The sequence below is a fragment of the Rhinatrema bivittatum genome, chromosome 15 (genome assembly GCF_901001135.1).
Source record: "Rhinatrema bivittatum chromosome 15, aRhiBiv1.1, whole genome shotgun sequence".
Taxonomy (NCBI): Eukaryota; Metazoa; Chordata; class Amphibia; order Gymnophiona; family Rhinatrematidae; genus Rhinatrema; species Rhinatrema bivittatum.
The window spans coordinates 32121626-32138878 of NC_042629.1; the positions used below are offsets into that span (position 1 = coordinate 32121626).

At 45.5% G+C, this 17253-nt stretch overlaps 1 protein-coding gene across 5 annotated transcripts in view; it reads left to right on the forward strand.

Annotated features, from left to right (window-relative positions):
• DSCAM (DS cell adhesion molecule) overlaps positions 1-17253 on the forward strand; it is a 569269-nt gene that overhangs the window by 274074 nt on the left and 277942 nt on the right. For 4 of the 5 annotated variants that reach the window (XM_029579019.1, XM_029579021.1, XM_029579022.1 and 1 more), the window contains 2 exons: positions 9626-9901; positions 10893-11171. In XM_029579019.1, the coding sequence (XP_029434879.1) occupies positions 9626-9901; positions 10893-11171 (555 nt within the window). Of the gene's footprint in view, positions 1-9625; positions 9902-10892; positions 11172-17253 lie in introns of those variants that run through there. The other variant, XM_029579023.1, reaches the window with a different exon arrangement.

Genomic DNA, 17253 nt, shown 5'->3' on the forward strand with positions numbered 1-17253 from the left:
GTGCACAATTAAGCTCTGGAATTCATTGCCAGGGGATGTGGTTGAGGCAATAGTGTAGCTGGGTTTAAAAAAGGTTTGGATAAGTTTCTGGAGAAGTCCATAAACTGCTATTAATCAATAGGGAATAGCTGGTGCTTTTTGTCAGCATTAGTAGCATGGGATTTATTTAATGTTTGAGTACTTGCCAGGTACTTGTGATTTGGATTGGTCACTGTTGGAAACAGGAAACTGGGCTTGATGGACCCTTGGTCTGACCCAGTATGGCATATCTTATGTTTATCAGACCTCTGCTATGTTGATGTACTGCTCTTTGTGCCTTCGGCGCACTAGTCCTTAATACCATTGACGTGTCGGGCCTTGACTCCATCAACATATCAGCCTTTGGAGTTGTCGACACATTGGACATCAATGTAATTGGTGCACTTGTCGCTGGAGCCATAAGTGCATTCGATGAAGCAACAGGTATTGGAGGGGACTCAGAGCAGACTGCTTGAAGTCACTTTCCTTCATTTGGTGCCCTTATTGCCATCTCACTTTTTTGGTCCGGATCCCAGCTCCTTCTCTTCTATTTACCTATGTTTTGAAACTCCAGATCCAATCTGCTCCACCATGCTTCTGGTCTCTATGCGTCCACCAGAGCTGTTAACTCAGGAAGCACTCTTTCTGGAGTCCAATACATGCTTCTTAGTAGGATGGTTTCAGAAGATGATGTCTCTTCCCCCAAAGTACACAACAAGTGACTGAATTGGTGAAGATTTTATCTTGATGGAGGCCAGTGACAAGGAGGACTCCCTTCAACGTTTCTAGAATATCGGATTTATTTCCCCAAGGGGCAGTCCCTCTTGACTTCACTCCTTGGGAACTCCCATAAGAAGTCCTAGAGGTGGGAGCCAGCTCTCATCAGGCATACCATTCCTCTCTGTGGAGGTATCTAGCCAGTTGAGGATGGAGCATAGGACACTACTGCCTGAAGCATGCCTGGGAGTGTTCTCCTCTGAGACTACCGAGGACCCCCACCCCAACTGCCTTCTTTTTTTGTTGGGATCATGTGTTAGTATCCCTCCATTTTTGGTTCAGAGGAAAGGTCTATGGGGATGCTGGAGCATTCATCTCCACCAGAAGACCTCTCGTACTCTAAATTCCTAGATAAACTGGGAAGAGTAAAGCCGTTGTAAAATCTGGCTTCTTTAAGCTCAGACTGCTACATCCTCTCAAATCTCTGCTTCTCCCAGGTGATTTTTAGACTGTAGTCCAGCTGTTGATCATGCTTATTGTAGATTATTGTAATAGTTTATATCTAGGCCTGCCACTATCTGTGATTAAGCCATTACAGCTATTACAAAATGCAGCAGCTCAGCTTATATCAGGACTTTAGATTCATTAACATATATCCCCTGCATTGACCAACCTTCACTGGCTCTCTATTCAATCTAGGATTAACTATAAAATTGCTAGACTGATACACAATTTCTGCAGTCATCTATCAATTCCGTGGATTTCTGTTTGAAGTTCCATCGTTCTGGCAAGCTTGACTAATGGAATCCCGCAAACGTGCTTTTTCTGTTGCTGCAGTTGAATATTGAAACATATAGAAACATAGAAATGACGGCAGAAGAAGACCAAACGGCCCATCCAGTCTGCCCAGCAAGCTACGCAGTTTATCCCTTTTTTTTTTTTATCTCCCCCCCCCCCCTTTTTTTTTCTCCCTTCCACCCGTCACTATTGGCTTCCAGCACCCTCCGGCCCCAATACCCTTCCACCCCTCCACCAATGCAGAGAGCAGCGCCGTATCTGCATTCCAGTGAACATCCAGCTCAATCAGGGGTAGCAACCGCCGCAACAAGCGGCCACACCCCTGACCGCCTACCTTTAAAAAGCAATTTAAAATTTTCCTGTTTAGTAAGGCCTATGCTTAATCTAATCTTCAATAGTTTGATCTTATTTTTTGCTGGTTTTAATTTTGTTTTTAATATGATTTTAGATTTTAGTATCTTACATTTTAATTATATGTCACAATTTTTGTATGTATCTTGTTAGCCGCTTAGTTGTTTTTGACATAAACGGCATATAAATAAAAATACCATAACATAATATAATAAGACAGTCTGAGTTAACATTTGTAGGTATAAAGATCCCTGTATCAAGGTCTTTGGGATGATACTTCGGATTCTGAAAATGCCTTCCAAACCTGCAGAGTATCATGGGGTCTGAGCTGGGCAATCAGACCCTCCCCAGAGGGAAGATGCATACCTGAGAGGCAAGGTGGAGGCATGGTGGTGGAGGGCAGGAGCTGGAGAAGAGCCAGGAGAGAGACACTGAACAGGAACTGGACACAAGCAGGACACCAGAGGCTAAACTGTGAATCAGGAGGGTTTATATGCAGGAATGCTGGAACACAAATACAGTTGCAGGAATCTTGGAACACAAATACATTTGCAGGAATCTTGGAACAGGATACTTAGAATAGAACAAGGCTAAGAAATCAGGAAACAAATGAATAGCACTTCCTCAGGGCAGACACCAAGAGGGCTGTTGGCCTTCTGAGCATACCTTATATATCTGGTATTATGTGGCCCACCCAGTGCTGGTCCGATTCGGAGACTGAAGGGGCATGTCTAACTCTCCCAGAAAACAGGACAAATATATCAAGATTCCCTGGAAAGCCTGCAGCCTTACAGCAGGCTCATGGCCTGGAAGTCCCAGGGTCATAGGTTCAAACCCTATCAACCCTTTGTGGAAACTGCAGATAAGAATGCATGATAATCTGGCTTCCTGCCCCCCAGTAGCCAGGAAACTGGAACTTAAATGCAATCTCTTGGGTTTGAGATTGTTAAACTACTTCACCAGCCTATGGTTGTTGAGTCAGTGTTGAAGCAGGTGTGAGGACCTGTTAGACAGTTGTTGCCACTTGCCAGCAGGGGTCCACAGTGGACCTTGTGGACTCCTTGCCTAGCCCTTCCAGCATTATGACCTGCGGCTTGGATACTCTGATAAGTCCTCCAAGTTCTATGGCTTGTTCATCCTGCTGGTGTCCATGTTTTTCCTGTGCTCAGATATTGTATAATGTAGCTTCACGCTATGCACATTGCCACAGCTTGGTCCCAGATACAGCCCTAGTTTTGGTCTCATTCCTATTCCTAATTATAACTCTAGTTCTGTCCTAGTCCTTGTGTCTTTGTCTCTGATTTTCTCTGGCCCTAAGTGCTACTCTTGGGTCACAAATTCTGCTTTGACTTGTCCTGTTCTTTTCCTGTTTTTGTGTCCTAATTTCTCTTGTTTTAATGGGTGCCGCCTTGTTTAGTCTTGCAGCTTAGCTCTGCTCCTATGGGTGCCTTTCAGTAACAGGTAGGAATACCTCTATCTGCCAGCCATCAGCCTCTGAGGGCTCAACCTGAGAGGAAGGTGGCCGGTATAGGCAGAAGATTCCTGTTCTGTCCTATTCCAGCCTGCTCTGCTTCTGTTCCTGGGGTTACAACACAGGTAGTACACTCAGACAGAGAGCTAAAAAGCCAAAGTTTTTTCCAACACCCCTCAGTTAATGACCCTAGACTGTTAGATAACTTCAGAAAAAAGGTCTTCCAGAGTTCAATGCTTAACACACACATTGCAGCCCATCAACTATACATAATGCAATACTTACATGACTGCATCAACAAACTGAAGCCTTGGGTAGAGTCTCTCGACAGGCAGCAAGAAGGCTATCAGCGGAGCCTTCTGGATGCAGAACAGTGTGAATGCTATCTCTTCTGGTTGGTGTATGAATCATTTGATACTGCAGCAAGACCATCTATGGCAGCAAGTGGAGCGCACTGGATGGCCTGGTTGAGAGCCAACAGCTTGCATGAGGATGTTCATGATAAGTTAAACAGTGTTCTATGTTCAAGTGACAATCTCTTCAGAGATAAGGTCAGAGAAACCATCACCCAGATTAAGGAGCAGCATGCAGCCATTCAGTCTTTATTGGTGGGAGCTGAAGCTGCCGTCTTCTAGATGTCCTTACTTTGCTTTTAAGTACTCCTTTTTCCAGAGATACCCTTTCTATCAATTCCAGCATTATCATGCCCCACCTATGCTACTGCAACAAGGCACAAGGACATCCGTGTGAGAGATGTCAACCTAACATTGAATGACACTCAACTCTCAGGCTGTGACCCCTCTGGTAGGAGGGAGAATTCATCTGTCTGTTAAAGAGTGGTAGACGATCACCAAGAACAACTGGGTCCTTTCTTTTGAATGAAGCCATTTGTGCTTTTCCTATCTCTCAGCTCTTCATCAATGTTTAGCCTTCAATATGGATCCATTTCACATGACTCAGTTCTGTCTTGAGGTGGAGTTGCCTCTCAGCCAGCAGGCAGTTAGAACCTATCCCTCCTAAAGACCATGGCAATGAGTTATAATCTCACTATTTCCTTATCCTCTTGAAGTCAAGGGATTGGGACCCTTCCTAGATGTATGAACAAGAGTCTGTTATGGGCGAAGTTAAAAATGAACTCTTCTCCGCACTATCCTGCTCTTCATCCAAGGAGGAGACTGGATGTTTGTCTGGATCTAAAAGATGCATATGGTTCATAACCATCCATCAGTCTCATAAGAAATACCTTAGGTTTGTGGTGAATTCTTCTCACTACCAATACAGGGTTCTTACTTTTGGGCTGTCAGCGGCCCTGAGGGTCTTCACGAAATGCCTAGCAGTAGTGGTGGTGTACGTTCATCACCAGAGGATTTGTTTCTTTCTGTATCTGATAACCAATCTTTTCAAGCCAGGGTGTTGAACTCCTTACAGAAGTTCCAGCTCCTTCATTTGCTAGGGTTTATAAACAACTTTGCCAAGTTGAACCTCATTTCTACTCAGCGAACTAAGTTCATTGGGGAGTTGCTAGACTCATTGAAGGCAAAAACATTCCTCCCATCAGATTAGGTGTTCTGTATTTGAACACTGGTCCAGAACTTACTACTGTGGGATCAAGTCTTGGCCTGAGCAATCTTGGTTACCCTCAGGCATATGGCAGCAGTAGTATATGTGGTTCCTAACATGAGAGTTTTCCAATGGAGCTTCTGCTCTCATTGGGATCAACTGCCTTAGCCCTTGTCACACCCTGTGAAGATTACCATGGAGATAAACACAGCTCTCCTTTGGTTGCTAGATTCAAAGATCCTGGAGATAGGTACTCCTTTTTGCAGTCTACCTTATCAAGAAATGTTGGTGACAGATGCATCCTCCAAAAGGTGGGGCATGCACAGAGGATCCTTCTGAACTCAAGGAATCTGGTCAGCAATGGAATGTCTGTTTCAGATCTACCTCTTGAAGGTATGAACATTGAGAGTATTCTCGCATCTCCTTCAGGAAAAGAGAATTTTGATCTAAACCGACAATCAAGTGGCAGTGTACTATGCAGAAAAACCAGGGGGCATAGAGTCTTGGACCCTATGGCAGGAATCTTTGAGAATTTGGGAATGGGCTCTGAGTTCCAGAGTTTTTCTCCAAGCAACGTACCTTCCCAGGATCTTCAATACACTGGTAGATTGTCTAAGCAGGGTTTTTTCACCCCAAATGTTCCCTGGAGCAAGATGTGGCAGACAGGTTATTCAACTTCTGGGCTCGCCCATCAAACAATTTGTTTATGTCAGAGGATAATAGGAAAATTGACAAATTTTGCCCCGTTTTTCAAAACAAGTTCAGATCCACTCCAGGTGCTTTTCTACTCAAGTGGGATGCAGATCTCTATATGCTTTTCCTCCACTTCCATTGGTGGTGCGGACAGTGCAGAAGGTTCTGAAAGACCAGGCACATCTTTATTGCTCCAGATTGGCTCAGACAAGTGTGGATCTCTTATCTTGTCAGGCTATGAATCCACTCACCGAACCTCTTGGGATCTGATCCAACTCTTGTAACTCAAGAGGATGGTCATCTGTGTCATTCGAACATTCCCTCATTTAACTTGACGGCATAGATGTTGAATCCTTCATAGTCTCATCTTTGTCACTCTAAGGAAGTTGAGGACATTGTGATTTCAGCCAGGAAGTCGTTCACCACAAGAGTGTACAATTTTAAATTGAGGCATTTTTCATCATGAGGTTGGGCCAGGCTCTTTGAATCTGATCTGCTTCAGTACTTGTTCTTCCTTTCCTCTTTGGGCCTCAGTATGTTATCAGTCCGTGTATCTCAGCGCTATTGCTTCTTACCACTCTCAAGTGGCTGGGAAGCTGATATCCATCCATCCTCTGGTATCAAAGTTCATAAAGGGTTTGTGGTATACAAGACCTCCAGTTATGAAGCCACTGATGCCATGGGATCTCAATGTTGTCTTGGCATAACTGATGACTCCTACCTGTGAGCTGTTGGAGTCAGTTTCCTTAAAATGTCTTACCTGGAAAATAGTATTTCTAGTTGCCATCATTTCAGCTAGAATAGTCAGCAAGCCACAAGCATTGGTTCATTATTCTCCATACCTAAAGTTTTTCCATAATAGGGTGAGTGCAGAGCACCACCCTAAGTTTTTGCATTTCATTTGAATGAAGCCATTGTTTTGCTCAAGTTCTTTCCAAGACCTCATTCATATGAAGAGGAGAAGGCTCTTTATTCATTGAACTGAAAAAGGGCCATGGCTTATTATCTGAAGAAAACTCAACCACATCGTTAAGCTTCTCAACCTTTCATCTCCTACAATCCTAACAGACTGGGAATAGCTGTTGCCAAACATACATTGTCCAACTGGCTAGCAAACTATACCACACATTGTTATGCTTTGGCTGGCCTTCAGATCATAGATTCTGCCAAGACTCACCAAGTAAGAGCCATGGCTACCTCAGTAGCTCCTCTGAGCCCTGCCCATTGAAGACATCTGCAAAGCTGCAACTTGATCATCATTTCACACCTTCACATCCCATTACTGTCTGGACAATCTCTCAAGGAGTGACAGTAGCTTTGGGCAAGCAGTTTGTACAGTAATCCACTCTCCTCAGGGGGGCCAGTTTGTTTTTTCAGTAAGTGCACTGCTATGCAACCCTCAGCTTGGGACTCCCCACATGTCTTGGCTAATTCAATCCTGCTTGTTGATGGCAGAAGCAAGTTTCCTGACTGTAAATGGGGTTCTCCATAGATAGCAAGATGAATTAATCATGCTTCATACCGCCTGCACCCCAGAGAGTTGACTTCTTAGTTAAAGCTAAGCTCTGCAGTGGGCTGAAGGGCTTCTGAGGCAGTGTGTGCGGGAAAAATTCCAAGCATGCTCAGTGGTGAAACTTTATTAAGCTAGAAAGATAAGTCCATTTGGATTCATAGGATGACACAATCCAAGTGTCATGGATAATTCATCCTGTTTTCTATGGAGAGCCCATTTTACAGTAAGCAAACTTGCTTTTGTTGAGTTCAGTCTAAAGGTAAATTCATAGCCAATTTACCCAGTCTTGTCTTCCTTACATCAGCTACTGGTATTGGCAGATTCATTATAAATTGGGATCGGTATTACGTAGACAACTCACTGGATCATTGCAGTCTTGGGCATTTATAAACCTTCACATACGATAAGATCTATGAATAAAAACTTACTTGAGATTCCCTTGCCTAAGCTAGCATATCTTGATATTAGTAGGGAGAGATTCTGCTCAGTGGCTTGGCCGTTATTCTGGAATTCACTTCCACACCAATTTTGGTCTCTCACGTCTGAAGCCTTCAAAAAGGCCTTAAAGACCTATTTGTTTACACAAGCATTTGGTGATGAAGTCTATCTGTAATAATGGGGTGGATTTTCAGAGCCCTGCTCGCCAGTGCGCCTATGTTCAATAGGCCTACCGGCGCGCGCAGACCCCGGGACTCGCGTAAGTCCCGGGGTTTTCCGAGGGGGGCGTGTCGGGGGCGGGCTCGATCCGCGCGGCGTTTTCGGGGCGGGACGTAGCGTTTCGGGGGCGGGCCCGGGGGCGTGGCCGCGCCCTCCGGACCCGCCCCCAGGTCACGTCCCGGCGCACTAGCGGCCCGCTGGCGTGCGGGGATTTACGTCTCCCTCCGGGAGGCGTAAATCCCCCGACAAAGGTAAGGGGGGGGTTTAGACAGGGCCGGGCGGGTGGGTTAGGTAGGGGAAGGGAGGGGAAGGTGAGGGGAGGGCAAAAGAAAGTTCCCTCCGAGGCCGCTCCGATTTCGGAGCGGCCTCGGAGGGAATGGAGGTAGGCTGCGCGGCTCGGCGCGCGCCGGCTATACGGAATCGATAGCCTTGCGCGCGCCGATCCCGGATTTTAGCGGATACGCGTGGCTACGCGCGTATCTACTAAAATCCAGCGTACTTTTGTTGGCGCCTGATGCGCCAACAAAAGTACGCCAAATCGCGCTATTTGAAAATCTACCCCAATGTCTTTATCCATGAGCTGTTAAGTTCTTTTTTTTTTTTTTTTTTTTTTAAGTGCCGCAGCATAAGTATATGTTTGTACTGTGTTTAGTTTGCTTTTTTGATTTGTGTTTTTGTAATTTTTATTATGGATGTTTTCCTTTTTGTACTCTGCCTCAAACGTTTGTTATGAGAGTGGAAAATAAATTATTTTAAATAAAAAAAAATTAAAAAATTAAAAAAGGCAACCGCTGCAGTCATTGGACAAGCAGATGCATGGGTGAGCTACTCTCGCCTCTCCTTTCAATGTGCTGGAGCAGAAAACCTCTGCTCCTCCCAGAGGAATGTTCAAGACTAAAGGCTCCCTATAGCAGACTCTACACTCCCTCTCTAGGCAGAAACCATGTACTGCACACCCTGTGTTAAAGCATGTCATTCTACAATAGTAAGGCAAAGGGCCCTTACATATACTTCTTTTCCTGAGCTTTGGTGCCAAGTGCCAGATGTTTAGTGGTCAGGGTTCAAAAGGCGCTTGTCTGTATTTAGCTGCTGTACAAGCAGGTGTGCCTGGGGGCTTAAAATGAAGCAGACTGATTTGAATTCTCAGCATTGCCTGGCTGTGTTTAGCCAGCTATAATAGCAGGCAGAACTTTAGCCCATACATCAAAGAATTTTCAGCCGCCACCTAGCCAAAACTTTGCTTAAATCTAGCCAGCTGTTCCTGAAAATTTACCGAACAATGTACAGCAAATAGGTTCAAATGCCAGCGAGCTTTAATCCTTCTAGCCCTCTTTCTTGGTCCCAAAATAATCACAGCCAGCAAACATCTAAAATTGAGGCATAGATCTGCAAAGGGAAAGGTTAAGCAATTAATTCTAACCTGAGTTAGAAGGCAAAATATAGATATGCAAAAAAGAAGTGGGTGGCTTGGAGGAGCAGCTTTGAATGGAATGCACTGCACTCATTTTGAACATCAGATGCCAGATTGCCCTTGCTTTATTGCACTAGGTATGTCAGCATCTAACTAGGCTTTCTATTTATGCATCCAAACCAATATTCAAATGGTGTTTTGCTTGTCTTAAATATTGATTGAAATGTATTCCTATTTTCTAAGTGCATGAGCATCTGAGCCTAAAATCTCACTCTCACAGCTGTTGGTCTCGAAAAATTTACCTCATATGTACAAACTATGCTTTCCACATAATCTCTAGCAGAGTACATGGATGTATGTGTGTTGCGTTTTAGGATTAGCAGCTGTTCCCTTAAATTATTTTCAAGAGTTTGTTTGTGCATCTGTATCATTTCAGGTCCAGCAAGCATTCGGCCAATGAAAAACATCACAGCAATAGCAGGGCGAGACACCTACATTCACTGCCGAGTGATTGGCTATCCATATTATTCCATCAAGTGGTACAAGAACTCTAACCTGCTTCCTTTCAACCATCGGCAAGTGGCATTTGAGAACAACGGGACACTGAAACTCTCAGATGTGCAGAAGAATGTGGATGAGGGAGAATACACTTGCAATGTCCTAGTACAGCCACAGCTTTCCACCAGCCAGAGTGTGCACGTGGCTGTTAAAGGTAAGGTCTACATACTCTAGTACCAGGGACTGTTAACGGGAAGGTCTGCATACTCCAGTGGCTGTTAGAGGTATGAACTGCATACTCCATTGCTAGTCAGGGTGTGCACGTGGCTGTTGAAGGGAAGGTCTTTATGTTCTTATGTCTGCATACTTCAGTGACGGTTACAGGTAAGGGACAAACACTCCAGTGGCAGTGTGTGCATGAGACTATTAAAGGGAAGGTCTGCATACTCCAGTGACAGTGTGCACATGGTTGTTAAAAAGTGAGGTCTGCATTCCAAAACATCCAGCACCCTCATCAGGTGCTCGGGTTATGCTCCTCCTTTACATCACTGGTACCCAACGCTGGCCCTCATGAGCCAGAAACTGAGTTTTGAGAGTAACCAAAGTATACAAATTAACCCGGTTCATCGGACATATGTATGCAAATATACTGCATGAATATTCATTGCAATATCCTGGAAACTAGATCTGATTGTGGCTGTAAAGACCCAGCATTGGGGGCTACTATACATATACCAGTGGCATGGGGTTCTGATGAAGGTCCACTTTTCAGCTGCCCATGCTATATTCATGCATTGAGTATCAATGCGATGCCTGCATGAGGCCTTGAAGAGGATGAGCACAGCAGTGTCTTGCCTAACTTGTATTCCTAATTGTGGGAGTTGTTAAGTAGAAGGAGCTTTCAGAAACTGTCACCTCAGGAATGAAAGAAACATCAGAATGAAGAAAGGTAAACCTTAATTGCATGATTTATTTTAATTGCTGACTAAATTATGTAAAAAACAAACAAACCCCCCCCCCCCCCAAACATTTGTTTTTCTAGTACTGCTGCCATTTCCTTAATGGAGCTCTGGCGGGTTCCTGTGCCAAACCCAACCTGTATTAGTATTGTCCAGGTGGTGTTCTCCTTGAGCTTTTGCACATGATTTCCAGGAAGAGTTAGAGCCCCTCCAGGGTGCTGATTGTCTTGTCCTTTTCCCTTCCAGTCCCGCCTTTCATCCAGCCATTTGAGTCTCAAAGGTTCTCCATTGGCCAGCGAGTCTTCATCCCGTGCGTGGTGGTCTCGGGGGATTTGCCCATCACAATCACCTGGCAGAAGGATGGACGGCCAATCCCAGCAAGCCTAGGGGTGACAATTGACAACATTGACTTCACCAGCTCCTTGAGGATTTTTAATCTGTCCCTGATGCATAACGGAAACTACACTTGCATTGCCAGGAACGAGGCAGCCGCTGTAGAGCACCAGAGCCAACTGATTGTGAGAGGTAAGCAGCTGGAAGTAGTCCGAAGGGTTTTAGCTTGAACGGGAGTTGGCAGCATTTCCCTGTCTTAAGGTGAGGCAAATTATCCATCAAATCATCCTGGGCCCTACAGCAGAAAGCATGAAGTGCAGATAAGCAATGGACCAAAACTCAAGAATGCATCAAGAGCTAGAAAAGGGAGCACTGGTAGGTCAAACGCAGCTTGGTCAAACCTCGGTACATCAGGGGAGGCAGGTGATGGATTGCATGACCTCTAGAAGTGGCTCATAGCCTTTCCTGTCTATGATTGATCTAAAGATGGCAATTACTCCCTTTAGTTCCTACACTGTTATTGAGCTCACAAGAATTTGGTTTAATACTTTTTTCACTTAGTGAGCATAACGTGAATTCATCAGGGAGGATACAACTACTGCCTTGTATAACAGTTTATCTAATGATACAATAAAAAAGGTAGCAGTTAGGGCACCCAGAATGACGTCACTGCCTGTGACCGGGATCGCCCTTAAAGCAAGGCGCCGAGCACAAGCACACCATTGTTTCCTGCCTTACCTCCAGGCTTCTGCTGACCGCTCCACGTGATCGGCGTAGACCCATCGGGATCAGGAGCGACCGCCTCGCTCGTCCCCCGGATCTGCCTCTTTGCGCCGGAATCCTCGACCGGACTCGAGGCCCACCCACCCGCCGATGTCACCACCTGGGACTGGGATCGCCCTTAAATCTAGGCGTTGAGCACAGGCATCGCGCGCCGAACTGCGCCACCAAGGAGCCTACCCTTTGGTGCGCCCCTTTGCGCAGCCCCTGAAGCTTCACCCTGCATATCTTTTCTCTCTTCCCGCAGCCTTGCAACCTCTTCCTTCTGTTAGTAACCGCCCAAATTTTTCTCCCCTTGCAAGAACGTTACTCTCACACTCACCACCTATTTACTCTTCGCCTCCCTCATCTTTCCTCCTTGCCCCTCAAACCCCTCTCTTTGTTATTTCTCCCACCTCCTACCACACGTTCTCCTATTTGTTGTAATCCCCCTACCAACAGTCCCTCCTCAGTCTATACACATCCCCCATCAACCAGACATGCTAGCACACCCTATTCCTATACTCAAACATCACACTCACAATTACAGAAAACCTCTTTTAACCAGTCCTACCTCTCACCCAAGATCCCTCTTACCAATCTGCTATCCCCCCTTACACAGTTTCTCGGCCTCACTGCTTTCTCTCTCATATTCTTCAGCTACCAATCCCTAGTTAAAAAGACTCCCATCCTTAATGACATCCTGCTTGACAGCCAGCCTGACAACTGTTCCATAACCGAAACTTGGCTCAAACAAACAGATTTAGTCCTCCTAAACCAACTCCCTACACACTTATATGATGACATCTCCTTACCAAGGCTCAAAAAAAGAGGAGGAGGTCTCTTACTAGCAGCCAAGAAAGACCTTGGACTAATTTCCCAGACAGTTAATACCTCTCCCAGATTTGAAATTGGCCTTTTCAAATCATCTCAACTACAAGTATGCCTAGTCTACACCCCCCTAGATCTCCTCGATAACAACGCCTCCCCCCTCATCGAATTTATAGCCGACAACATAGATATGGACATCCCAGCCATTATTCTTGGTGATTTCGACCTCCACGTAGACTCCATCCCTCTATCCCCCACCTGCAAAGCCTTTTTATCCTCCATTAATGCTATGGGCTTTAATCAAATTATAACCTGCCCCACACACAAAGCAGGTCACTCCCTAGATTTAATCTTTATAAATTCACACATTCTCTCCGCCGATACTCCCTCCTGCACCCCTGTCCCTTGGTCTGACCACTCGCTCATAAAAACCAAACTATCCATAAAGAAAATAGCTATTTCCCATCCCACACACAACAACACTATCCATTTCAGAAAACCCTGCTCCAAGGACGACTTAATTAACTCCCTCACTAATGCCTTCGATAAACTTGACCTATCAAATGCTGAATCTGCCCTCTCCACTTGGAATAATATCACTAACAACATTGCTGACAAAATCTGCCCCTTAACCACTAAAGAACTAAACCCTACTCACAATACCAAAAAACCTTGGTACTCATCTGAACTAAAAAAAAATTAAACGCGACCTAAGAATTAACGAAAAGAAATGGAGCAAAAATCCTTCTCCTATCCAGCTGGCCTCATACAAATCCACCCATCACATCTACAGAGCTGCTATCCTTAAAACTATATGAGACTTCTACGCTCTTAAAATTCACAACTTTCAATACAATGCCAAAGCCCTCTTCTCTTATGTCTCCAATCTCACTAAAACTTCCCCACCCCCATATCTGACAAAGACTCCAAAAGCAAATGTGACAAACTTGCTCACTTTTTCAATGATAAAATCTCTAAACTTATGTTATGTTTTCCACCATCCACCCCTCACCCCAGCACCCTCCCAAATAACCTTAACGCTACCCTTTACTCCTTCGAGACCACCTCCTCCTCCGAAATAGAATCACTCTTAAAGAAAATTAAACCTTCATCACACCCATCTGATACCATCTCCACAAAATCACCATTGATGATCCCAAACATAATAGCCAAACCCCTAGCTAAAATCATCAACTGTTCCCTCACTCTTGGAAATGTCTCTGCCTCATTGAAACAAGCCATTGTCAAAACCTATGCTGAAGAAACCTAACCTCGACCCTGCAGAACCTGCAAACTTTCGGCCAATCACAAACCTACCCTTTTTAGCTAAACTCATGGAAAAAGTAGTCAGTCTCCAACTCTCTGATCATTTAGAAAAACACAATATTTTATTCCCATCCCAATTTGGTTTCCGCAAATTCTTCAACAATGAAACCCTCCTAATCTCCCTCACGGACACTCTCCTCAAAGGATTAGATAATGGCCACTCTTGCATACTTGCAATGCTAGATACATCATCTGCATTTGACACCATTAGCCACAACATTCTACTAAATCGACTCACCGACATTGGCTTTACAGGAACCGCCCTTCGCTGGTTTGAATCTTACCTGGATAATAGACATTAGAAGGTCAGAATAGGTAATAGTGAATCTAGACCCATCAATTTAACTCGAGGCATACACCATAATACCCAATAATTAAAATGGCAGTCAATCAAGAAAAATAACTTTAAAAAAAGCCACCTCTATTTGCTCTCTCCAAAGCTCTCCTACTCCTTTTCCTTGCAGGCCAGTAGCACACACCAGCTTTGTCCTCATGATCCTTTTTCTTAGGACCCAGAACAGTCTCTCTCTCTCTGACACGCGCGCACACACACACACACACACACATGCACATTAAATGAATTCCTGAGCTAGCTCTGCTCTACCTTTGTGCACGCTGCAACCCTTCTGGGTTCCTCTACTGTTATGATTCGTCTTCAGTCCCGTTAAGCAGGAGCCCGTCCTCTCTCGGCCATTTTCAGCACTTATCCTTTTCCCGCTATCTGCAGACACTGAGTACTTCATCTGTCCCCTCTTTTAAAGCCATCTCTTCCACTTAACCTTCACTTGGTTCATAACCCCTGCATGTGCTCTGTATCAGAACTGATTGCCAATTATACTTTTATAATGTGCCTCGGATAGAAGCATCATTGGAATAGTGTAAATTAAAAATTAACAAATAAATGTGTTATCTATGGTGATCTTGCTGATGATGACATCATCTGGGGTGATGTCATAATTCTGTTGATGTTGTGCTTCTGTGAGGCGACAGCTGCTATGTACTGTTTATCCCTAGCTATTTCTAGCTGGAATCCGGAGAGAGATGGGCCATGATCCTAAAGGTTTGTCATCATTTATTGCACAATATATCTTACTACTTTCAGGTTTTACTAGCATTTAGTAATACTTATGATATGTCCCATCGTAAGCTGTCTGCAGTGTACCTGTTCCATGGTGGGGGGCTGCATGTGTGGGCAGGGCTGTCATAAGGGGGGTGGGGGGTGGACAAGATGTGCACTCTGCCCACCAGGCTGGGAGGCGAACAGCTGCTCTCAGCAGCAGACCAGCCTTATCAGAAGGGAAAACCTTCAGGCTGGCTGCATATTCAGAAGGGGCCTGTCCTGTGGTAGGGCCGTGTGTGCGTGTGAGGGAGGTGCGCACTGCTGCTGCCTGTACTCTACGGTTTTGCGTGTATGCTTGTGTGTGAGAGCGAGGGAAGCTCGCAGCGCTGCTGTCCAGGCAGTACCTGTGCTGCGACGGGTGTGTTACGTGTGCGCGCGCTGTGTCTATTCTGTGGGAGAACGGTGTATGTTGTGTGTAAAGGAAGCTTGCACGTCTGTCATTCGGCTGCTTTACCTGTGTTATATTTAGAGCTGCCAGCTTTCAAAGATTAAAAGAATGGCCCTGCTTTCTTCCCTTGTTTCATCACTGCCTCTCTTCCATGCAAGGCTATAGGAGAGGGGCAGCCCCCCAATGTCCACCCGGCCCTGACACTGAAGGAGGAACTCCTCCAGCCACAGTCCTGCCTTCACAGCACCCCCGCCCCTGCAGGCCCCCCTGTGGCTGTCTGGGCCCTGCACTGCTGCCGCTGCTTTATGCAGCATGGTCTTCTCTTCTTCCTCTGCGCCCCACTGTACATCTCTTCCTGCTGCAGGCCACGGGGGCTGGGACAAAGAAAGGGCCCTGCTTCCACTAACGCTGCTGCTATTCCTGCCCGGACGGAACAGCAGCGTCGGAAGAAAATCTGCATCTCGCTGCGATGGAGGAGAGGCAGGGAACTTACTTGGGAATTTTTTGATTTACAGTCACCCTGAGATTTCATCCATTAGTTGGAGTGGGGATGGGCTCCGAGATATGCCGCACAAGCTTTCTCCTCCCATGCACACTCGGTCTTAACACACTCGCACGTTCGCTTTTAGTGCTCATTTTCACAGACCCAGATAGAGGAGGGAAGCACAACTTGGGGCAGTGGGACACTGCGAGCCGCGACACGCTGGTTGAGAATCACCGATCCTGTCCATCCACTGTCTGCGATATGGATCCAAAAAAAAAACAAAAAACCCCCTCCTCTTATCTTAAGCCTTCCCTTGAGGGAGGCACAGGGATTTTCCCCTCCTAGAGCAAGAAAAGAAAAAATCCAAAAATCCTCAACATTACTGCAAAAACGAGGCGACCTCTCCAGCCAGAGAAGTAGACTGCCTCCTTCCTATTCCTGAGGGACAGTGAGTTGTGAGGCGTAGACCATCAGAAGACAGGGGACCAAAAGAAGCTTGGGCTGCTAATTCCAAACGCCACACTGAATGGCCTGCTCTCCCTTACCTACCTTTGAGCAGACAGGAGCTTACCTCTCCAGCCAAACTCACAGGGCTGCCGTAGGACATGGTCCGATCCTCTCCTAACTCCTAGACACACCCCGTGTTATGAACTAGGGCCATCCAGTGGAGATCCCCAGGGAGGTGTCCACATCATAGTGTAACACAAAACATTTGTAATTAGCTGCCATTAAGAGGAAGCATTCTCAGGGGGCAGGTTTAGGTTGGGGTGAAAAGGTACACGTGCTGGACTGCATTTTCAAGTCTTTATGCAATACTTTTGTAGCAGAAATCTAGCTGCTGATGCCGAGTGTACTCTGTATCCACTGCAAGTTTCAAACTGAAAGCATATGTGAGCTTTCCCTTTGAAAACGGGTGCAAAGCCCATGGGTAAAAGGTAGGTGTGCAGACTTTGTCCCAGGGCAGTCAGTTTAAAAAAATGTCCCCTAGAAGCTATGGAAACCCCCATCCTACTTTCAGCTGGGCTGACGAAAGGAATATTTTAGGGAGGCCCAATGTATCTGGGTAAATGGCTTTGAAATTTGCTCTCTAGATAACCTAAACCTATGCATGAAAGCCAGGAATGTTGAGGACAAATGATTTTAAAACAAATATGTCAAATAAACTCGCCAATTGAAGCTCTGGAGGTCCATATTCAAAGGGGCTTTTTGTCCGGCTCAACACCTCCAGCTTATCCGGCTATATTCAGTTAAGGAATTATCCAGATAAGTCAAAGGTGTTTTGGGACGAAATTAAGTTACTCTGATATTCAGAGTTATTGTGCTAACTTTTGTCAAGTGTGGAGCAGTCCTAGTTAGCTGGCTAAGT